Source organism: Dysidea avara, chromosome 12 (genome assembly GCF_963678975.1).
Source record: "Dysidea avara chromosome 12, odDysAvar1.4, whole genome shotgun sequence".
In the NCBI taxonomy this organism is placed as follows: domain Eukaryota; kingdom Metazoa; phylum Porifera; class Demospongiae; order Dictyoceratida; family Dysideidae; genus Dysidea; species Dysidea avara.
Genome location: NC_089283.1, coordinates 19278713 through 19303667, shown reverse-complemented (window position 1 = coordinate 19303667; position 24955 = coordinate 19278713). Strand labels below are relative to the sequence as shown.

Below are 24955 nucleotides of genomic sequence, written 5' to 3'. Positions count from 1 at the left end.
CTTGCAACTGATTCGATCATTAGTAGACTTCAAACAGCTTCTTGTAAATGTATGCTTGTGATATTCAGGGGCGGATCTAGGATTTATAAAAGGGGAGGGGCTAACTCAAGGTACTAATCTCTTGGGTAGAGATGTGTGAAGCATGCTGGAACTAGGGGGGTCTGGGGGCATGCTCTCCCAGGAAAAATTTTGAAAAATAGATGCTAAAATATTGCAATTTGGAGACATTTCCACATAAAATTCATAATATTTTCTGCCTGTAGATATTTTATGAAGATCTACTGCCTTTAGATTGTAGGTATGGCTCTCTGAAGCATTTTGCTAATGGAAAAGTTTGGGTAGGTTACAGACGACCAAGTACATGATGCATCCCTCTCACAATTGCACAGCACTGCAAGTTAGAATAACAATGTTGAAAGTGGAAAATTTTGAAATTTGAACAATACAAGATTGAATCTGAGAACATTTTCAATGGAAATTGTGTACCTGAATTAAGTATTGCCATACATATTAACTACACAAGTAGATGAATGAAGCCCTTTAAACAGACCAATGTACTTCATTGTATGCATAGGTGCAGGTAGATTTGGAGAAATTCCATAACATGTTTCCAGTGAATGTTCTATTAGAGTAGTTAGCTGACTGCTCTATTAGAGTATCTCGATCTTGTACACCTCCAATGCTGATTCGAGTCCTTGTTGCATAAACTTTAGCATAAATCTACTGATAATACCTTGGAAAGATGTTTATAAGGTGGTTTTATGAGTATTTGTATTATTAGTGATCATACAATTATGCTAAGACAAAATTTCATTATAATACTCAGCATATTGATCAAGTAAAGCCTAAATATGAAGGGGGGGGGGGGGGGGGGGCTTCAGCCCCCAAAGCCCCCCCCCCCCTGGATCCGCCCCTGATATTCATAGTGGCAACTATTTGAAAATACATCAAGTTTCTTTATTATTATTATTATTATTATTATTATCAATTTACCAAAAAGGAAGGCTTTGATTAATGCGACTTTCAATCTCAATTATTACTAACACTTTACAGTGACCAGCACTGAAGGTCTGACAGCAACATGTGCTGCAGCTTGAGATTAGGTTAGGTAATCCTAAGGCTGCAGCACATGTTGCTGTCAGACCTTCAGTGCTGGTCACTGTAAAGTGTTAGTAATAATAATAATTAAGCCCCACCCCCAGGTCCCCATGTACCAACTGAGGATTCGAAATCCATGCTTTGCACCATCCCTGGTTCTTTGCCAATTGAGATAAATTTCTGAGTTCGTACCGTATACCCAGAAACTACATAATTTTCGTGGTTGGTAAAGCTACCGTGATATGGTCTGGCACACACATTAAAAGAGTGTATGTGAGCCTCAAGTGTCAAGTCTGCAGTGAAGAAACAATAGCGGCGATCATCCCTAAAGATGATGGCTTTTCCACATTTACTGGCTCGTTCATCATTCTTCACAGGTGCTACTTTCCTGGTTCAGATACTGTTGGCTATCGGTATAACTCATGAAGTAAAAATCTATCCAGATCTTTGATAGTCAAATGCATTGTCTCGTATTATGGTCCAGGCCTTATTTCTTTTAAACAGCTACTATATATAGTGACCAGCATTTAAGAATCAACAGCGGTGTTGTACTCTCCTTGATGTTTTTCCTTTCCTCAGCCTATTTCACAGGTTCAAGCTTAAAAGAAACAAGCTATTTCTTAATCATTTATACTGTAGTACTGCACAGAATTGTTAGAAATTATGACTGCACTAGTTATTCATTTGATGCGTGAAGTTTCTTGTGCTACAATGTTTTCTACTGGGGGGAGAGGACATGATGTTACAACGCGTATAGTTATTTCAATGATAATTACACGATGAAAATTAACATACAAGCTCCTTACATCATTGTACATGCCAAAGTCGATTGCATTTACTACTAATAAGTAAGAATACAATGAACATTAACACAGGTATCTGAAATTAAGATCAGTATTTATTCTAAATAATGTACTATTGCAAAATTCACCATAATATTGCTGGGGATTACCAGGGATTAGTAGATAAAACGATTTCTACCCAGTGTACTGTAGTGAAGTACCACTTCTAAAAATAGACACAGCAACTAAAACTTCACCATTACTACAGCTAATCTTATGGCAAAATGCACAGTATGGATACATCACACAATTATCGGGATGTCATGTCCTATAACCCCCCCTTGTTTCATACCCCTGGCAACTAAATAGGACTACCCTGAACTTGGGGTAATATGTACATTTTCAGATCTTATAGTGAGAATTAGTACCATTCTTAGTTATAGTTAGCAGGGGCGGATCTAGGATTTATAAAAGGGGGGGGGCTAACTCAAGGTACTAATCTCTTGGGTAGAGGTGTGCAAAGCACACTTCCCAGCATACAAAGCATGCTGGAACTAGGGGGGTCTGGGGGCATGCCCCCCAGGAAAATTTTGAAAAATAGATGCTAAAATACTGCAATTTGGAGACATTTCCACATAAAATCCATAATATTTTCTGCCTGTAGATATTTTATATACTGCCTTTAGATTATAGCTAGGTATGGCTCTCTGAAGCATTTTGCTAATGGAAAAGTTTGGGTAGGTACAGACAACCAAGTGCATGATGCACCCCTCTCACAATTGCACAACACTGAATATGTGCATGTTAGAATAAGAATGCTGAAAGTGGAAAATTTTGAAATTTGAACAATACAAGATTGAATCTGAGAGCATTTTCAATGGTAAATGTGTACCTGAATTAAGTATTGTCATACATATTAACTACACAAGTAGATGAATGAAGCCCTTTAAACAGACCAATGCACTTCATTGTATGTATAGGCACAGGCAGATTTGGAAAAATTCCATAACAGAACCAACTACATGTTTCCAGTGAATGTTCTATTAGAGTAGTTAACTGACTGCTCTATTAGAGTATCTCGATCTTGTACACCTCCAATGCTGATCCAGGTCCTTGTTGCATAAACTTTAGCATAAATCCACTGATAATACCTTGGAAAGATGTTTATAAGGTGGTTTTATGAGTATTTGTATTATTAGTGATCATATAATTATGCTAAGACAAAATTTCATTATAATACTCAACATATTGATCAAGTAAAACCTAAATATGAAGGGGGGGGCTTCAGCCCCCAAAGCCCCCCCCCCCCCCCCACCCCCCCCCCTGGATCCGCCCCTGGTCAGTCACCACATACCATAAATGCTGAGTAAGAGGTATTAGAATGTCAGCTTCTATTGTGTCATTCTAATACCTCCTACAAGCATTTATGTCTCAAAGTCACTGGTATTGGTGTCTAACTGCTTTAGAAAATGGTTAGCCTGGGACAAGTTTAATGTAGCTGTGCTTTGCGCTACTCAGCTTTGCTAAGTCAGTGAAGAGTTTACAAAAGACTGTACAGGAAACTCCACTTGAAAATATATCTGCCTTCTGAATAGAAGTTGTAGATTGATGCATAATAGCCAGCTTTTACACTCACTATACAAAGATCTCTCACAAAGGGTGATGGTGACATTGGTGAGTAAACTAGCTGATGACTTCATACTTGAATAACACTTAGAAAATGGTATAATGCTTTAAAGTTCAATTAAAACAGAAGTTTCTTATCCACATCAGGGGCGTAGGGAGGGGGGGTTCCGGAATCCCCCCTGTAAAATTTAGACTTCTGCAAGCAGGATCCTAACACACCATTTAGTGTGGCAGGACAAAATGAGTGAGCAATATAGTGCCCGGTAATGGTACAGCACAACAATTGATAAAACTTACATTCATCTCTCAGGGAAGGATTTACATTTACAGAGGTAACATGAGCCCTCTTCAAAACTTGTTTAAAAGATCGATATACTCTAATAGAGCAGTCAGGTATATACTCTAATAGAGCAGTCAGGTATATACTCTAATAGAGCAGTCAGGTATACTCTAATAGAACATGATGTAAATATCCATGTCCATATGAAGTTTTTTAGACATTCCAACATTAAATGCAAAACTTAGCACGGCCTTATACTGCTATAGCTTTGGTGTGCAGTGTTTAAAGATATAGAGCTCCAGTAATTTATCACTCATGTTATGCAAAATGAATTCATGCTATGCATATTTGTATAGTTATATTGTTTTGATTGTCATTTGTATCAGTGGATTCATGGCTCCTAAACCACAGTGAGATATAACCATCACTTACAGATTACTATATGTGTGTCTATGTGTTATGCTGCCTGTTTCCACTAGGTGACTTTATCGCTACCTTCATCCCAGGGGCACTTAATGCATCATAATTAATGTATTTTTGCATAAAATATAGCAATTTGCTGAGTTTTGATTTATTAAAATATTGAAAGTCTCTCAGTGGCTGGGGGCTGCGCCCCCAGACCCCTGCTTATAGTAACTCAATGCTGGTGCTGGAACCCCCCTTCAAAAAATCCTGGCTACGCCCCTGCACAAAGAGACTCCAATAGTTCTATTCTTGATTTATATCAATGACATCATTGCCAACATCCAAAGTGAGATCCGTCTTTTTGCAGATGATATCCTTATTTACAAAACCATTAAAACACCACAAGACCATAAAATACTTCAAGATGATTTAAACTCACTGACAAGATGGGCAACTGACTGGATGATGGAATTCAACATCTCCAAATGTAAAATTTTACAGATAACAACACACCATAACAAGAGTACTTTCACATACAAAATGTCCGACATTCCACTGGCTACAGTATTAGAACACAATTACTTTGGAATCCGTCTTCACCACAAATTATCATGGGATCCTCACATCAATTACATCTGTAACAAGGCAAATCGACTCCTTGGATTCTTAAAAAGAAATCTCCACAATGCACCATCAGAAATTAAAGAACACGTCTACAAACAATTGCTCTTACCATCATTAGAATACTGCTCAACCATCTGGGACCCCTATCATCAAACTAGTATTAGTAAACTAGAAATGATTCAACACCGCGCTACTCGTTTCGTTTTGAACAAACCCTGGCACAGATCTAACCAAAACCATGATAGCATCACAGACATGTTGAATGGCCTACACTTCAAAACAGAAGAACAATTGCTAGACTCACCTTCCTATTCAAGATTGTCAGGAACTTACTAGCAATACCTGATCATTGCTTACCGTCACCAACTCAAGTGTCCTCCACCCGTGCTCAACATCCTCTCAAGCTAACCCAATTGCAAACAAGAGTTGATGTGTACAAATACTCCTTCCTCCCTCCGAACAATTATTCAATGGAACTCCCTTCAAATTCCTAACATCGACACAATAGATCTTGAATTTGAAACATTTAAGAACGCTGTAAGTAATATAATATAATGCGTGATTGTAATGCTCATTAGCGTGATGCCCCTAGTGGGCTTTGCTAATTAACAATAATAATAATAATAATAATAAAAGTCTCTTAGTACCGTATGGAGGGAAACTTTGGCGCCATTAAAATTTGGCGAATGACCATGAATTTGCCAAATTTTCCCCATCCAAATATTTTGCTAGTGAAGAAAACAGCGAACCAAGCCTTGAACTAAAGCAATTTTTTTACTTGACCAAGAGCTACTGGGCCAGGCATCAAGCTACAGCCAAGCCTGCCTCGATTAACTCACCAGGTAGCTATAGCTTACTATACATGTAGTATCTTCCAAACCTCACCTAGACATGGCCGTGACAAGTAGCGAGTGCTACCACATCAAGTAGTATTCCAGAGGGTGCATGTAGACCTACTGTCTATATGTAGCATTACCTTTTAGTTGATTGCTGACTCCAGGCGTTACTGAAGAGGTGTGGCACTCCAGATCCTCGCTTCGGGCACAGCGATTAGTAATACGATTAATTAAACAGGGCATGTGCTTGCTAACAATTTGCCAAATTTTATTTCGCTAACAGTGATATTTTGCTTGATTCGCCAATTTTTCCTCCTACAAAGGTTCCCTCCGTATGGTACTAAGAGACTCATGGTTAACCACACCAGTTAATTAGTTATCACTATATAAGCACACAAGAATTTATTGTTGACCATTGAAATGTTGTCAATAAAACAACAGCACAACCATCCTAGTAGCTAGTTAGTTTTTTTCACTAGTACCAATGAGTTAACTGCAGTACCAAGGTAGGTATTGGTGTCTTATTTTCCTAGAAAATGGGCTGCATTGCCATGATGTGAGAAGCGGCATTTTAAGTTACACCCTTTTCCACTTGTTCTACAAGAACAGGGTGAAATGATTCATTAACTGATCAATTCTCACTCGTGGTAGTTATGAGGATACGCATTTCAATACTAGTACTTGTTGTGCCACTGAAGTAAGCAGCGTGCATCATTGAAGAGGTATATAACTATTTCTATAAAATTCAGTTGGGACTGTGTAGTCATGCAGCCATTATACTGAGAAACTGGCCAACTCAGGTGACCTTTAATGGAGTATAGTAGTAAGGGTCATTATAGATGTTTCTTCCACTTGATAGAGTCTTCTTTTCCATCCACATGTCAATAGTCCCTTTATTCTCCTACATACACACACTTTAATTTTGCACCTCAATCAAAATGATACCATATACTCATAGATATTCCTGAGATACAGATTTTGTGGTTGCTTAGCTGTCTGTGAAATTTTATATTCGTTCTATGTCATAGAATAGGGAACTGTGTGTTACTTTTGTTTCTCACAAAAATTACATCTCACTTTCTTGTATGCATGTGTTACATTACATACGTATAGCTAATGATCATCCATTCCATCCAGAATAACTATTTTACACAGGTCACCAGTTGTTCATTATGATCAGAGAGGGATCTGATTCAGAAGATGAGTGGATGGACCATGGATAAGAGGGGCAACACACTTGGCTAAAATGTACACCTAGAACAGCCTTTCATTTTTCCCGTGTAATTTATGTACTTCATGATGTGTATACATTCAGTAAATATTTGTACTGGATACAGGGGATTTATTACTTCCTGCAAATCAGAAGGTAAATTCAAAAAGCGTAGAGCATCACATGGCTTCTTTAATTGACCAAAGAATGTTGTTCTATAGTCCATACTAGGAATGATAACAGTAAACAACCACCATAATGGGAATGAACTATACATGTTTGTGGCTAGTTAACATGTAAGAAGCCATACCATGCTCTATGCTTTTTACTCCAATGTTGCAAGAAGTGATAAATCCCCTATACCTCTGCAAGTCACAAAGCCAATCTATTTTGTGTACTTCCTCCATCATGTGTGCTTTACACTTGTAATGTAAAAAAATTATAAGCACCTCTGCAAAAGGATCTGCAGCAACTCTCCTAGTATATAACCTGTACAAATATAAAGTTTGAAGTTATGATGCTGTCTCTAGACCTATAAAAATACTGTAGGTATGGCTTCAGCCTACTGGAAGTATCAAAGTGTAAAATGTCTTAAAAGTGTTTTACTGCATTTGTAGAGGCTAAGTTAACATACATGTGTTGTCCCTAGCTCCTATGGATGAGGCTGAAGTGATACGTGTAACTAAAGCAGTCAGACATGGTACATATGTTGCACGGTTTCCCTTAAATCATGGGACAGTAGTGTACCATTCCTTTGATATGATAAATACAATGTATTAAGTAATGTTGGCAGTAACATAATATTGCTAGAGAAAACCACAATCAGTGATTTTGTCATACATTACAATTATTTGAAAGTAGAAATAATGTTCTGAGTTATAATCCTCAATCTCTGCACATACACTGTTTGATCAACTCTTTTGTCCAGGGACCAACGTCTGCATTGCCACTCTTCCTAGCCAAGTAAACACACAACTAGTGAACATGCAGTGAAGATACACATCATTGGTATACATGAATTGGTATGCTGAGTGAACTCTGATGTGGACACTGTAACAGGAGCCTGAATTCTGATAGTTTCTGAGATAATGTGACCATCAAAAACCCACACAACCATAAAATAAAATTTAAAAACTTATGTAGGTGAAATACACTGAACCATTACTCAGGGAAGCAAGTCTCAAGTACCATCTTATTTCCTGCTCATGGAGAATTTGAATACCTCTTGTATCTCCAAGTCACATACATTATTTACGATGTGGTAGACATAAACAAAACAAAATCATTTCTTTATTTGAAACATCTACATATTTGTATGTGCAAGTAAATACAAGGCTAAAACTATACCTTGGTTGCCAACTCATGGTTAGCATGTTAAGCCAAATCCCAACTTTGTGGAATGTATAACTGCCTGTAGTTTATTTTCAGTATAGTTGCTGTACAAATTGATAATTTCAAGTACACATCATAATAGGCTGAAACTTTGGTAAACCATTCATTGGACACTGTAGGTACAATAAAGAGAAATTAGGTTTTTGCTGAGATGGTTACAACTACATAGATGGTTAATCTCAAAAGAAAAAGAATTTCAAGGAGTGCATAATATTTAGAAATCCAGATGGATTTCAAATGAACTGTACTTTGCATCTATATATAAAGCTGTACGCCGCTTACTCACCAAACTTAGTGTGAATCAACACAATCAGTACTGATAATGAAGCACTTATCATCTGGCTAGTCTAATAATCACGAATTCACGCATGCTTCTGTTCATTCTCGAAGGCCAAGGTGTAGAGAAAACTTGGAGCAACATTCCTTTGAAAACCACAGCACAAACTGTTGAAGTGGTAGAACACATAGCAGTGGCGGATCTAGGAATTTATTAAGGGAGTTTCCAATTTAGAAGGTGGGCATATCCACTGCATAGGAAGTTGAGGGTGCCCAAAATTTATGGTGGTAGTAGTAGTAGGTGTGCGAAAAATTATAGGGAGGTCTGGGACATCCCCCCCCCCCCCCCCCACAGGAAAATTTTGAAAATTAGGTGCCAGGAGATTGAATTTGGAGGCATTTTTGGTACCTTAATCAAATACTATACAGTACTATTAATTTTGTTTTAATACATGCTTGAGTTATATGATGTTTACCTTACTGTCAACAGAGAAAAATACCTTAGTGACAACAAAAAAGAAATGAACTTGTGCATAATTTAAAGCCAACACATGTACAATTTGCAATTATAGTTACTGCACGTTCAAAACTTGTCCTATGCTACGCACTCTCTCTTGCCATACAAAATCCCACATGTAGGTGTTTAAACATCATCACTGATTTTAAATGTCTTATAATAATTATGACCTTTAAGGTAATGTATGATCATTTAAGCAGAGTGAAAGGATGTAAGCAGGAATAGTGATGAGTGTGAAAGCACACTCATCCATGTCAGTGTATAGGTGGCAGAAGAGGGGGTGCTGCAACTATTTTACTGGGGTGCTGAGCATCCCAACTCAAAGCTGTATTGTGCAATAGTCGTCATGTGAACTTCCAGAAACTTGTCAATCACGATCTAAATACTCTAATAGAACAGTCACCCTAATGTAGAAACTGAAACTGTGCTATGTGTATACAGGTATTTTTCTCTGTTGACAGTAAGGTAAACATCATGTAGAAACTGAAACTGTGCTATGTGTATACCACCTGTCATGTAGGAGGTATATATACAGCTTGTATGTAGTTAACCCTGCATGTACTGAAAACATGACTTAAGGATCCTACGTAGCAATATAGTACACTACTATTACGTCACATTAGATGTCCTGAACGTAAAGCAGGTACTAATGCTTTTGTTTGTTCTTACAGCACAACAGCACATTGAAGACACTGGTAGGGAAGACTCACTGAATAACTGAACTACATTCTTGTCAAAACCACAAACACTTTTGCATCAGTATAGGCATAATTCCCCTTACAACACCATGCATGCTACATACTGGTGATCTCTGTTCCTGGCATTAAATGATTAATGCATAGATAGTTTTGCACGTACAGCAGGTAATAGTTATAAATAAGCATAGGTGCATGCTTGAAATTATTTATTGGCATTTAAATGAACACATTCATGTCCTATCCTGACAGGAAATTTTTTGTGGTACATATATTTATGGGTTATGCACTTTGTCATGATTTAATTTCATGAGTATCTCTTAGCCCAGGGTTTTGCATTTTACATTTCATGTAAAAATCACAGATCACTGAAGCTATTCAAAGACAATCACTCTTGACCACACAACTATAAAAAAGTTGGATTGATTTTTACTGTACCGATAGCCAACAGCATCTGAGCCAAGAAAATAGCACCTGTGAGGAATGATGAACGAGCCTGTAAATGTGGAAAAGCCAAACATCCTTAGGGATGATCGCTGCTATCATTTTTTCACTGCACGTCTTGACTGACTCGACACTTGAGGCTCACTTTCACCCTATTAATGGCCATATCATAGTAGCTTTACCAACCACGAAAACCATGAAAATTATGTACCATGAAAAAGTTTCCGGGAATATGGTACGAGCTCAATTGGCAAAGAAATTAAAGGAACACTTCTGTTATTTACAGCACAGCTAGACTTCACGTACACCAAGGCTTTCAGCTTCATCACCTGACTTATGTGACTGTACAATGCACAACTTTTCACTGTAGTAAAGAGTTCTGAAGTAATGACCCCAACACTGTCTATAGAAAATATCAAGTCCCAGGGATGGGGCAAACCATGGATTTGGAATCCTCAGTTGGTACATAGGAACCTGGGGGTGGGGCTTAATTGAGATTGAAAGTCGCATTAACCAAAGAAACTTGATGTATTTTCAAATAGTTGCTACTATGAATCACAAGTATACATTTACAAGAAGCTGTTTGAAGTCCACTAATGATCGAATCAGTTGCAAGTCTTTTAATTCCCAACCAAAGGCCCCTTGTAACCGAGTTTTGTATTGGAGTTGTAATTGGCACTCTTTATTTGGAAACATTCCACCAGCCAATACGTGACAACCCTCAACTACATTATATAGATACCTCTCATACCTGTTTATGCAATCCTCGCACATTCTATGGTTGCCTAGGTAGGTCCATCACCTTCGAATACTCCTTGCCTCGCTCCTTGCACCATAGATAATAGACACCCCTACCGTATGAGGTGTCTATTATCTATGCTTGCACATTACGGATGGATTATTTTTAAAGGCGCTTCAAGTGCCATTTTAAAATTCGCGGTTCTCAATTTTTGATTAAAGTCGACATGTGTAAAAGATTAAAAACATCAATGTAAATATGGACTAGTAACTCACTCATCCTCTGCATCAAGTTCTTTCTGTTCCTTGTGATGTTGTATGAGTCGTCGTACACATTGGAAGCCGATCACAAATACGACGACAAACACGATTAACAGTACTACGACTGTAATGGCTGCATACAAAGTTGTGGAATCTGGAGGACTATTCTCTTCAGAACAGCTAGGCTCTGAGCAGTTACCTGAGAGAATAGTATGCTTGACATCAAAAAGATGAAGAAATTGTAACTTTAATGGTCCATACAGATATTTACTATTGTCGAATCAATAAATAGTTTACTACACCGTAATTATCACGACCTTAAGGGGGGAAAACCTCCATACCTTTTTAAAAACTTTTGAAAGAGGACAGCTATAAATCCCACATTAAATATTGCAATGTTTCATGATAACAAAATTGCATCAAAAGTTCTAACGTCATACAGAACTAACTCTGGACAATGGAACTTTAAAAATCTATCATCCATTTAAAGAGGAACAGTACATTAGCATGTACAACTTACACCACTTTCTGAATTCTAGTTTAGCTCTAATAAAAGAAGTTAGCATCTGGTTGTTGATTATGAACATAACAGAGCTGGCTTGATATCCATCAATGTTTCTTGTACAATTAAAAGTCGCATTCAGTTTATAACCTGAAAGAAAGATTAGTAATGAAAATACAACAATACTGTGCTGATACCATTAGGGAGCTTAGGAACTGAAGAAAGGTTCATCGACTTAGGAGCATTGAGTATTTCATTGTCACCAGAGTTGTAAGTCACCCTGTATCCCCACTACAATAAATGACAATATACTGTGTCACCATTACTGATCTTTTGATGTCATATGTGACCAGATTTCACAGAACCGATCCAAATCGCACATCAGGCAAAATCAAACTAACACCACCAGTGGATAGCTACACTATCGTACTACAAGTTTTGACCCTCAGCACTACTCAAACTACACGAGGCTGGTTTTTACACACGTCTTTTCTGGGTGGTGTGGAGTGCTCAAATGGCGGTTTCAGGCCTTGTGTAGGACCTGGCTTGGCAAGAGTCAGTGGTTTACTGGTGGACAGCCTTATAATGTTGGCCAGACGTGTTCTCTGCTGATTTTGCTACATATCAGCCACTAAGGAGCCAGCACAGCCCTGTAATCTGGTGTCTGGACTCCAATCGTGGTCTGCCTCCATTTTGAGGTCTATCTTTTGCCCTCCCCGCCACCCCCCAGCCTCCACCCCTTTGTGAGCACTCGTGATACTACTTCGCTCGTCCAACTGCTCAGATTTTCTATCTTATTTGGCGGGAAACTGTACAAGCAGCTACAAGTACTGGAAGTGGCTTGAAAGGTAACAGATTGATGCATCTTTTGTGTAAATTTCATACGCGTGCTTGCTATCCTTGGAGAGTTATGCTGGCTTCAATTCTTTAAAACCGTTTATCTCGGAACTTCTAATGTGCGATTTGGATCGTTTTTCCAAAATCCAGTCACATATGTTACGTGTGTGATCATTGGTCACGTGACCTGACCAGGTGAATAGCAGTGGTGTTTTTGTACTCAGTATTGTGTAGAATAATATACTGGTAGGTCCATGTTATGTACATACACACTACACACACACACACACACACACACACACACACACACACACACACACACACACACACACACACACACACACACACACACACACACACACACACACACACACACACACAAGGGTGTCCAACAATGCTTCGACATCCTTGTCCACAATGCTGCTCATGGGATAGAGTCATAAGGCTTGCGAAGGTCCACAAAAACACTACATTGTACACGCACACGCACAAACACAGTTGAACCAACCTCCTTATCAGTATCATCATGACCAATGACAAAAGAAATAATATTATTCACTAACATATTAGATGCTGTACGGTTAGACACTGTATTGTTGAGCACCATGTAGATCCTCCCTTGATGACCTACAAAAAGTAAAACTCATATACATACATGCATACACAACCATACAAAAATTTCAGTCTTCCTTAGGAACTATCTACAACAACACATCTCCACACACCTCGTAGTCACAATGAAAGTTAACAAAAATGCCAAGCACTATATTCAAAATACTGGCAAATAATTTGGTATAATGATTAACACCAGTACCATAAGCAGTCTAGATTTTTCCAGAAGGAGCTTGGGCATAATTTGCATGGTTTTCAGAATTTGTTATTCTTTACTGGTTTTGCACTGCATCTATGTAAGGCTCAACCAGACATTTATATAAGTGATGCTTATATCGAATTTCTGATCAATGCTCCAAGCTAAAAATTAATTTGAGCTGCAGTATTGGCACCGTCTACGAATCACTATTTGTAGAATTATTTTCAAATGCACGCTAATAGAATTTACTTGTCAAGCAAAAAATTTTACGATTAACAAATAAAAATAAATAAATAAATAAAAATAAGCATTTAAGAGGCTTCTATTTAAAGACGCATCATAAAGTTCAGGGCATGTGTGAAATCAAAGTCATGACGTGTGAAATTCTTACTACACTAAGCCAAGGCTTGCTGTGAATGCAGCATTTACAATACCATCCTATAACCAATGCATAACACTAGGAAACCATACAGTGTAAAATCAGATACTCATTATCAGTACAAATAGCTAATTTAGTATCGTATTGGCTGTGCTACAAAGATTTAAAACAGCAAGCTTGTCACCTTAAAAATTAATTGTGGCTCACCTCAACCATAATTAAGTGAAAAGTATTAACTCAGAGTGTTACACATATATTATGTTGTTGACAAGGTGAGTAACTCTACTAAACATCATAATAACATATGGATGACACCCTAGCTGATCAGGGTAGCAAGGTTGCTGTCAGGAATTTCACCAAATATGACACAAATCCTGAGTGAGTATTAACCAACATTTGACACTAATAGAACTATTATGGTTTGAAATGTGATTCTAATAAAAAATCACCATAGCTAATTTTTAACCACCATAAAAATGCATTAATCTTGAGGATTACAGTGGTACATTTATAAATACAATGTTTACGTTGTTTGGTAGTATAGAGTGAGTCCAAAAGATGTGAGGATTTAGCGCGAGTTAGAATTTTATGGGCGCTGACTTACAAATAGCATGTTGCTATCTGAAGCGCTTATGTAAACGTAGACCCCTCCGTGACATAGTTTGGTAGCGACAATCAAAAGTATCCATAGTGCCCGATAACCCATCGAATAGTCAAGTTTCATCTGAAGAGATTTGACACCACAAATCAGAATCATCGCAGAGAATCATAACTGGAATCATCGTAAAGAATTTCGCGCGCAAAAAATCATAATTGTTTTATTTTTAAAGCGCGCTTAAATTATAGGCTAAAGACTTGCAGTTTTCTATGGCTGTGCCCAGGTCAATAATGCTGCCAGTCTCATAAACCACCCACATGAAAATACACCTGAGAGGAGGACGGGAAACAGATGGAGTGTTCTAAAATTCCATGTGGCCCGTTATTCAAAATACTCTAATAGAACAGTCAATAAAACTCAACAAGAGTGTGGCACTTTGATGTATCCTCCATTCCAATCTACATCCTTAGCTTGGTCAAAGGGAAAGTCAACACTCATCCTGTTAGCCAAAGGATGAGCATTGTAACACATCCCTCCTTACATATATATCTCTTTGAAAAGGAATAGGTGAATTGTCAGTATTATGCTATCGTCTATCGTGAACAGTGTCTTACTATTGTTTGGACATAGAAAAATTTACTATCACCCAGCCATAGTGCCATCTCCTTGACTCAAAAGTATTTGTACTGCCAGACCGATGGGGGAAATGAGCTACAATTGAAACTGTTATGTCATCATTGAACTGAATATCTGACCAAATGTTGAGCTTCTTTTTTAAAGTTAACAAGGCTACAGAATTTCTGCACCCCTAGACTCCAGCTTCTGGACATTCTGTACTCAATCAAGCTCCATGCACTGCTGCAGCTTTCAATAACTGGTTGGAAAATTGCAGGATGAAAATATGTGACCACTGTTCCAACATGTGCTAATGCAAAAATATCTTGAAATCTTAAATCTGCCACCGGTTGTAGCAAATACTGTTGTAATATAATTTCTCGTTGCAGCGTGGTATTTGGTGTGCAGCAATGGATGGAGAACTATCAAAGGTGACAAAATTTTTAAGCAGCAGTATCAATCCTAACCTCACTGATTCATCTGGCTACACCCCATTAGTTAGTAAGCAATGTAGTTACCAGTGCATTCATTGATGTGGATATAAGATATACTCAGTAGTAAGCCATTTAGGTTTGTTTTACAGTAAATCTGACTGGTTACACACAGCTATGTGTGTACCAGAAGCATTCTAAATGTTATTCTAAAATATGTGGACACCTTTTACAGATACAGCTGAACATTAGTTGGTCCCCAGGGGTTTGAGGGACACACTATATAACATTTACTCTGTATTCACAATTTTGTTACTTGTGACGTCTAATACTATATGGTACTCTTTGCAAACCGCATGTCTGTCCTGTACTCGATATTTTAATTTCTGGTCTGTTAGCACTATGCCAGCCGTAATGGACATTACGAAGTGTGTGAAGCGTTATTGAAGTGCGGAGCTGATGTGGACTTTCAAACAAGAGGTGAATAATACTGTTATTATATCACCTAGAGAGTGCCTCAAACTTTGTAATATGAAGGACATATGTATGACTCACCATATTCTTACAGCAAATCTGATCTTTTTGATAGACATTTTTAAAAACCACTGAATGCTCTATTATACTGTTTTAACACTACACATGTTTCTAACATGACTTCCATGTCTTATCACTTATGATTGGGCTAATGTATAGAATGAACTCTACTGTACATGTAACAGGAATTTGTCAATTATCACTTCATTAGTTTGAATGCTGGGGAAATCCTAAATACAGTACATTAAATAGCAGAATAGCTATGGCAATTGGCAACCGAAGCAGCTGTGTCAGGACACATGAGTTTGAATTAAGATACTGTAATAGAGCAGTCACACTACCATTACATATTTCTAGCACTTTTATGAGATTCTTGTTCATGAAAGTTTCCTGATAATTGTGCTACGGTAAAAATATAACAAATGCACCTACCTCAGCGAACTGTATGAAACTGAAACCACAAACTAAGCGTACAGTAGAGTGTGTACTACTTGTATCCTTTACAGGTGGTGCTACTGCTTTACACAGGACAGCATATGTGGGTCACATGTCCATCGTACAGCTGCTGCTAAATCACCGGGCAAATGTGATGTTACAGGATGGTGATGGAAAAACTGTTTTACATAAGGTTAGCTCCAACAACTAACTAATGTTGTAGCATTGAATATTCTCAGGTATTTTATTATTCCACAGTCCCATTTGGTGATCCATACTGACTGGTATTAAGCTGGCTGCTTATTTGACATGTATGCATGCCACAGATAGCAAGTCCTCTATTCATCTACCAATATGAGCCAGACCACTCCTTTTCAAGCCTATATTGTAATGCCTAAAGCATGTTAAGGATCAATAGTGAGATCAAGCTATTGTTGTGCAGTAATCTAGCAAATGTCATTTTACCTACAGGCTGCAGAGAGAAAGCACAACGAGATAACCAGATTATTAATTGACAGGAATGAAGATGTAACTAAAGTAAAAGACAATAAAGGCACTCTAGCATTACAGGACTGTATCATATAACAATACTTCATGCATGATTTGAATGTACACTCTTGTATGGAAGAATGGCTATGCCGAATATTTGAGCTTATGTGTATGTGTGATTTCTTTGGGGTGTTGATCGCCCCCTGGGCGCATCGGCAATTTCCGTCTCAGCGTCTTCCCAGTAACAATAAATAAAGCTTAGGCCACTCCAAATAAGACTGTAGTTTCCCGTCCTGACGTTTTCGTTTTTCGGTGCGGGCGGGAGGCTTATTATCATTATTCATTATTAAAGATTGACTGCTCTATTAGAGTATCTCGATCTTGAGAGGATTTCAAGGTCATGAAAATGGCTTTTTTTGCAAGGTAGCAACCATTAGAACTGTTCATTTTAGATTTCATTGTGCTTTTTAGCAATGCAAAATAAAAGGCTCCATGAGAAGTTTCTAGAAAGCAGCACAGGAAGTGGTTTTGGAAAAATAATGACAATAATGACCATTTAATGCGGGTGCCCAGACGTGATGCGGGCGGAGGACGGGAAACTACAGTCTCATTTGGAGTGGCCTTAAATAAAAATCAATTCGCTCTATGATCACGTGACTAGCTAATTTCACGTGACTTTCAACAGTTCTAGTTGCTGATAAAGCTACTTACACTTGATAGTGAGCTGATTGTCAAGATGGCCTCAGGACCTCAAGGTGTTTTTCTGTGGTTATTTTCTTGTATGCAAGACGCTCCGGCATACCGTCGACGTGTCCCGTAGTCTCGCCCGTAGCCGGCTTCATTGATCGCCATGAGTTGGGGAAAAGGGTCTGCAATAGCTACATACGCTAAGCTACTATAAAATAATTTGTTGCATCAACGCTGCGTCTGGCAAAGTTTAATGCCAGCACGTGATCCTGTTTAATTAAAATAACCAGGGGTGTGCACTGAAACCACATTTGGTGGAACCACTCAAAGACGAACTCCATTGGGGAATTTATTTTGGCCTTTGTAAAGAGGTGTCCTCAGTTAAGGGGTGTACAAGCTACATACTATTATGTTGATTTGGGACGTAGATGGACGTCTTTTGTAAAGAGGCTGTCTTGAATTTTGGGGTGTCCTTTTAGATGGGCTCCACTGTACTGGTAACTGGTGCCATGTTATGACAAACATTTATAATAACTGTGTGGATACACTATATATAACCAACTTCCAGCTGTACTCTCGTATGCAAAACTAAGCATGGCTCTAACTGGACAACTTGTAGCTTTTTGATGCTGTATTGATGCTTCCCCAAAGTGACTATTAACCCATTAGTCATTATGGGCTCCATATGGCACCAAATGATATAAAATATATTTTGGACTCAGTGTCAATGTTGCTATGCATTTCTGAACTATACATTTCTGAAGGTTGTGTGCCTTGAAACAGTCATGTACACAGAAGCTCTGCTTCCTAGTCCCGGCTATGCGCACTACTCCGCTAGTGTTACATAATAGCAGAAAAGGTTGACTCTAGAATAGTCTAGTAGTATTATTATAGTTGCTAATAGTGTCTTGTATTATGATGAAGTGAAACAGTTTGATAATACTTGTGATGATTGTTCTACCATTGTCTGAAAAACAAAAGAAGTGGCCATAATACTATTGAGTGCATGCACAAAGACAATCTTTGCTGAAACTCGCAGAAAGCGGCCTTGAAAGATATCACCATAATGAAACCTTCTATTAGACTGATAATGATTAAACAAGAATAAGCCAGCAGTATTCCTTAGTCCATAGTGAACAATTTTATATATAATATTTTTAAAAATTGTTAATTTAAAAATGAAGTAGGGATCTATGTAATAAAAGTAGTGAAACAAGAGAATTTAAAGTACTAGTTTGTTTAGTTTTTTGTTGGAACACAGCTAGATAGCTACAATGTAACTTGTGACGGTTCATTTAGAATATCATACGTGACTGTTGTATTAGAGTGACTGTTGTATTAGAATATCGTGACTAGCTAGACCAATAAGGGGTGAGGCCATCTTGTTCACTGTTAAGTAAATATAATATAGCTAGACTGTTAAGAGGTGTGCATACATGGTCTTTGTATTATTGCTATTAGTCCACCTAGATCTTTATTTGATGGGTGTGGTTGCGAACCTATCGCGAACGGGATCCCAATCGCGAAGTTGCAGATATCTAGCTAGTATACCTGTTATGGTAGCGCCAGTACTGAAGCGCTTCTGAAATCCAGCTCTGAAATAATTCTGTGGCATCTAAGTATGCAGCTGAAAGAAAGTGTTGATACGGAAAATTAATGCCTCAATATGGTTTTTTTGGATGAAGAAGATAAGCAGCTTGATTGAAGATAACAGAAAAGACAAGGTACAGAGGGCCTACACTCGTCGGAACCCCAAAAGGCACATTCCACTGGTGAGTTTGTTTTTGTGGCGTAAAATAGTGGCCATGCACTGCTTCGTTTGGCCGCTAGCCTTGCGACTGTGGTCAGTCAGTCAGTCAGGCAGTCAGCCTAACATTCAAGTTTTGGCGATTTTTAAAAATTCTATAACCAGCCATCTGTATGTGTTTTATTACAAGTAATGCTGTGTTATATATCATAGACTAGTACGTACTATTCCATAAAGGTGATTTTCATTTCGTAACATGTCTCTAGGAAGATTTTCAAAGGTGGAATTTAGGGTGGCGCACAAAATTTTCAGGGGATCCCTACTTAAACGGTACTACTTTACCATTTGATATTTTTCTGATATTAGTGTTCCACCGGTAATCAGATTGGTATTGAATTGGAGCCAATATTGGGCATTTTGGTATCGATCGGTATCAGTTATTTAGGTATTCCGATAGCTACTCGCACCAATCATCATCATGACTATCATCATAAAGATATCGCCGTAATGAAGCATTGTAGAATAGACTGATAATGATTAAATTCCAGAGCTAATCTCTGGACTCTTTATTACATATTTGCTTTTGAAAAACTGTTTAAAAGTGCATACATGTATCTAGCTACCTGCTACACTGCTGTTTGTGCAGCTTATTAGACTAAAATACTGCATGAATAATATATAGAAGCTATACTAAATCTTATAGCCCCAGTATCAACTACTTTTTTGCTTGCATACTGCTCTTTAGGCATACTTCATATCCTTCCTTAGTTTTGCCTCCAGTACCACATTATCTCGGTAACTAACTCCTCCCACCCTGGCCTGGAAGGCAACGTATGGGCTTTTGCTTTCATCAGGTTACCTTTAGACATCTAATCAAACATTTACTTTGTTATCCAGTATTGTTGACCACTCAGTAGTTCACACATTCTACTCAAAATGTGATCATATGATGCTGAACATTATATCTAAATTGACGACAACAAAGAAATCTTGACTTTGTATAGCAGTTGTTTGAAAATATTACAAGACACTCCAAAAAGAGAGAAAATACATATTTTAATTTGTATAACTTACAGGTGCGCCCAGTGGGCAATGGAGTAATTTGCAAGTCAAGTTTTCCACAGTCAATCCCAATGTATACACAAACTATTGCCATTGTGCAATGGGTAAGATCATGATTGCCGACAAACTTTTGCCAGTGCCAGTCCATGGGGAGCTTTGCGATGTAGCTTGTAACTACTAACTATCCCAGTGTTACAGATCATCTCCCAATTCTTAATAATAGACAACAAAGCAGATTTCTGTAGAAATAAAATGTTGCACACCTCTAACACAATAATCCACAAAGATCAGGGGTGTAGCTAGATCCGGGCCCGGACAATCACTGCTGGTGCCTGGGTAGCAAGCCTAATAACAAAGGTGGTAGTATTAGACACCTTGTATCAGAGGTGGTGGAGAGAGGGTGCTTTTTAGCCCCTGTCAAAGAGATTATGGAGGAGCTTAGCCTCTCTAAAAATATCTCCAGTTGTCATTGAGCATTACAATAATTGTGCTTGTTGTATTACACCTGTGATTCCAGTGAATCAAGTGGATTCTACATCTAAGATCAATATACCCTAATAGAGCAGTCACCCTAATACAACCGTCAAACAAATAATGATAGCTGCTGAAATCACTCTCAAAGGTTCAACATTTCCTGGGGGAGCACTTTCCACCAGACCCCCTAGGTGGCATGCTGTAGTGTGCTTTGCACACTAAGGTATGCCACCCCTGGAAACACCCAAAAAGGTTGCCTCCTTTGCCCCTGTCTTGTATTAGTTTGGTAGTGCATTTACAGCAGGTTACATAATTTTGTGGGTAAAATATCTTATTTATTTCATAGTTACCAAGGGAATATCTGTATAATCTGGCAAGCACACCTGAGGATTAACGTTTACACCCACACCATGTAGAGAGTTCAGCTATAACAAGTCACCCTGCAGAAAGTCAAGTTACAAACTAGTCATCTTGTAACTAGAGTTCAAATAACTCTATAGAGAGTCTGCCTACACTGGAAGTCACTCTGTAAGAGAGTTCAACTACAAACAAGTTACCTTGTAATTGTAGGGAATTCTGCTACAAGCCAGTCAACCTGTTGATGTAATAATACTCACTGATAATACTGTATTATTATTTTTTTAAATGTATCATTATATATATGCAAATTGCAATAGAATTCCGTTCTTGATGTGCCTTCCTTCTTTCTGCAGTAAAGAAAAAAAGACAAGTAAAAGAAGCTCCAAAGCTGGCCACAGGCTGGCTTTAGAGTATACAAATACAAAAAGAAAAACAGCCAAGCTGTGTAAAAAGGTGAGGCCCCCCACCAAGCAAGGGTGAAAAGGACTAGTATGAAATCCAAGGTGGCAACCAAGAAGTGGCTGTGGTGGTAGGTTAATGGCAAAAATTTTAATAACAGCAATTCAGGTGAATTTGGTGCTGAATCGTAGTGGAAGAAGGCAACACAAATTCATCTGAATTGTTGTTATTAAAATTTTTGCTGTTAACCTACCATCACAGCCACTTCTTGGCTGCCATCTTGGATTTTACATCTTTTACACCTTGGCTTTTTGGGGGCCACACCTTTTTTTACAGCTTGGCTGTTTTTGTATATATAATTATTAGAAAGGAGATTGGAGGCAACATCCCTTGTTCCTAACTATCCTCTCTGCAATGCTTGTGTAGTGTCACTGTCATATGAGCTTGTGTTGGTTGTGTTGCACAGCTTTGAGGGATGAAATTGAAGCTGCCAACAAGAAGTTCATGGCCTGCTTTAAGGCTCAAGATGCTAATGCTCTGTCAATGCTGTACACAGAAGATTGCAAGGTGATGGCAACTGGAATGGATGTGCAGACTGGAAGGCAAGGTACATTAAATGTTTGTTTTAATAGAATTGTACAGTTGAACAAAGTTGGAATAAATTAAATTTTTTGTGTACTATAGAAAACACTGCGAACTTTTGGTTAGCTTAACACCAATCCTCCTCTGTGTAGCATATTACAACTTTAGCTTCCGTGTTTTGTTCCAGTTTGCGTTTCTTTGTATACAGGAGTTGTTAAAGTTTTTGGAGGCACGATGACAAATGGTGTGAAGGAAGTACTGTTGGTGATACAAGTGGTTGGACCACTAGACAGTGACAACTACTGCTATGAAAGAAGTGAATACACCATGTATGGAGCTGATAAGAAAGTTGTGGATCAAGGAAAGTATGTTATCTATATAACATTATGTGGTATTGTTCTTTTTACATCATGTATATATCTCACAATATAGGTATGTGGTTATTTGGCACAAAATAGATGGAACTTGGTATCTCTACACGGACATCTTTAACACTAATCTTAGCCCAAGCAAATAAATCCATGTCTGGCATGTGAAGATTTTGGAATTTGAAATTAACATCATTATTTTGTTTTGTGACATATTAGGTACGTGTGTAGTATTTTTTATTGTGAAGATTTACCGTGAGACTAGTTACAATCAGATAATTTAGGTTAAGAGATGTTCAGGCTGTTATGGTAAGTTTTATTTATAGCCTAAGAAATAAATCCTCTAATAGGATGATCAACAAATTTAGAGATTGCTGTATTAGAAAAAATCATTATTATAATACAGTGTTACTTCACAATTATACTCTTGCTCTGTGATCCCATAAACTGGCTGGACCAATTAAAAATGGCTTTAATACCTTTGAAATGAATCTAAGGATGAATCTACCTTTAGCATCACTATTGGTAGAACAACACTGAGATAGGAGTACTGACAACCAATAGTCCATGATCATCAATAATTTCTGAATGTCATGTTTTGTATGCTTTCAATTTTGAAATATAGCTAGGTGGCTATACCATGTGATGTGTTCCAGTAATTTATTATATCAACACACAGTTAACCTGTATACTGCTAACTGTACTGAAGCTACATTAGAGAAAGAGTACAGAACCTGATGAGTGACTTTTAAGTTGTCGTATAAACTGTTTGTATGTTTAAAACTAGCAATTTATATACAGTGGAACCTCTCTTAACAAATTCCCTGAATTAAGGACATAGCAGTTGGTTCCAACAGGTCTGGTTAATATCCGGTACATATTTTACCTCTGAAAGAGGGAAACCTCAATATTACAACAAAAAGTGGCCAAAAATTCTTGGTCCTAATAGAGAGGTTCCACTGTAATGTGTGTAACAAGGTGTGTGATCAAGTTAAATTTTTCAAGAGAATTTTTGGCCACAGTTAGTTACACTCTCTTAACCCTTGGATACTGCAACTAGTTACAAAGAATGGATTATATTTGAATAAGAGTCTATAGGTTGCCTAGTATACCACTTATGGAATCAGACAATGAAATTTACAAACTTTTACTTTACTTGACTGGTCTATTTAAAATGCATGTATGACTCCTGTATTAGAGTAAAGTGATCTGGGACCAGTTCCTGCATACCAATGCAGTGGCGGGATAGTTTGAGATAGTTTCTTTTCTCCTACTGAGATAGTTTCTACTTAACCTGTAATATCAACTAGAAAATCTACTGCTGCATTGCTGAATAGATAACAAAGTATAGCAAAAAGTTTAACAAGGTACTTCACATACTCCCATATACACTTGCTTTGAGCTCTGTCAAGAGAAAAGCAGAATGGTGATAATCTTTTTCATGCAGTCCTGCCTTGATTATCTGACCCCCTTGGGACCTAGACATGTTCAGATAATCAAAAGGTTTGGATAGTCAAAGCCCATTCATTTATATACAGAACCCTGTTCAAATACTCTAATTCCTAGACAATATACTCTAATAGAGCGGTCATTTCTACAGTTTGGATAACCAAGTGTTTGGGTAATAGAGGTTTGGATAATCAAGACAGCAATGTATGTTGAGTCAAGAACATTTTATGTTCAAATACGTTTGCCACCACAAGACCAAATTAAAGTTTAGATTCTTGATTTTTGTTATCTATAACTTTTGATGATCTAATTATACCTTGCTGTGATAAGTGTTCTCATTTGGTTGCTAACCAGGGTTTAATTAAATATATTATATATTTATTTATTTTTTTGGGAGAGAGCCTTGGAATCTGTTTGCCCTTTTGCAACTATTTGTTCCTCCCCCCAAGTCTACAAGATAGAGACCCTTAAAATTTTTCATTGCACTTTTAAATATTCACAATCACTGCCACAACTTTCCACCAACTAACAAGGCCTTCAAAATTAAATTTTAATTTGTTGTGCGAACTGTGACATTGAGTAAGAAAGCAAGGACATCTTAACAGTGCCTTGATAGCCATCTGATTCTTCATCTTTTGTTGATTGGTTTCATTAAATTCTGAAGCGCTTGGTCAGGTGTGCTGTAGCACATGACTGAATATGATTGTGAGTGTGCCCTAATTTTGGCTTTCTTCCAATTGGTAAAGGGTTTAGTAATCCAGGCTCCTCCAGTTCTTTCAACTGTGACTCGTCTTTTTGCAAATTTTGCCAAATGCTCCTTGGTGATCTTTACTGTACAGAAATTCTTCTCCTATTTTGATTGTACCCACGCTTGCCTGACAGTGGATGAGATTTAGAATGGCTCCTAATAGATCAAGTATTAAGGCAGTCTTGTGATATCCTTTCTACTTCTTTCATGACCTTTTATAGGAATACTGAAGTGAAGCAATTACGTTGTCGCTTTCAATATATT

The 24955-nt window shown here is 37.8% G+C and overlaps 4 protein-coding genes across 6 annotated transcripts in view; 3 read left to right on the top strand and 1 right to left on the bottom strand.

The window, feature by feature from the left end:
• The window catches only part of LOC136241201 (ankyrin repeat domain-containing protein 39-like), a 50781-nt gene extending 33810 nt beyond the window's left edge, over positions 1-16971 (top strand). Inside the window, exons 1-5 of one of the 3 annotated variants that reach the window (XM_066032383.1) lie at positions 13976-14091; positions 15316-15423; positions 15756-15837; positions 16398-16519; positions 16798-16971. In XM_066032383.1, coding sequence (XP_065888455.1) covers positions 15337-15423; positions 15756-15837; positions 16398-16519; positions 16798-16911 — 405 coding nt within the window. In that variant the 5' untranslated portion in view covers positions 13976-14091; positions 15316-15336 and the 3' untranslated portion in view covers positions 16912-16971. Of the gene's footprint in view, positions 1-13975; positions 14092-15087; positions 15424-15755; positions 15838-16397; positions 16520-16797 lie in introns of those variants that run through there. The other 2 variants (XM_066032382.1, XM_066032379.1) reach the window with 2 other exon arrangements.
• The window catches only part of LOC136241202 (uncharacterized), a 53725-nt gene that overhangs the window by 16817 nt on the left and 11953 nt on the right, over positions 1-24955 (top strand). The window lies entirely within an intron of this gene.
• Positions 7638-14470, bottom strand: LOC136241198 (uncharacterized). The gene is made up of 6 exons (XM_066032375.1): positions 14318-14470; positions 13032-13151; positions 11884-11977; positions 11705-11836; positions 11200-11383; positions 7638-7816 (listed from the first exon to the last, which is right to left on the bottom strand). Exons 1-6 carry the CDS (start codon positions 14468-14470, stop codon positions 7747-7749), a joined length of 753 nt encoding a protein of 250 aa, XP_065888447.1. The 3' UTR covers positions 7638-7746.
• On the top strand, positions 17463-22753 carry LOC136241204 (uncharacterized). Its single transcript, XM_066032391.1, has 4 exons — positions 17463-17570; positions 22011-22151; positions 22335-22491; positions 22559-22753. Exons 1-4 carry the CDS (start codon positions 17552-17554, stop codon positions 22641-22643), a joined length of 402 nt encoding a protein of 133 aa, XP_065888463.1. The 5' UTR covers positions 17463-17551; the 3' UTR covers positions 22644-22753.

Bases quoted from the DNA above. Each gene is read 5' to 3' on its own strand.
- LOC136241198 (XM_066032375.1), bottom strand. From the start codon at position 14,470: ATGATTCTGATTTGTGGTGTCAAATCTCTTCAGATGAAACTTGACTAT. The intron at 13,152-14,317 runs GTAAGTCAGCGC...TTACTTTTTGTA, and splicing joins CAGATAGCAACATGCTATTT to GGTCATCAAGGGAGGATCTA. The intron at 11,384-11,704 runs GTAAGTTGTACA...CTATTCTCTCAG, and splicing joins ACTAGAATTCAGAAAGTGGT to GTAACTGCTCAGAGCCTAGC.
- LOC136241204 (XM_066032391.1), top strand. The intron at 22,152-22,334 runs GTACATTAAATG...CTTTGTATACAG, and splicing joins TGTGCAGACTGGAAGGCAAG to GAGTTGTTAAAGTTTTTGGA. The intron at 22,492-22,558 runs GTATGTTATCTA...CTCACAATATAG, and splicing joins AAAGTTGTGGATCAAGGAAA to GTATGTGGTTATTTGGCACA.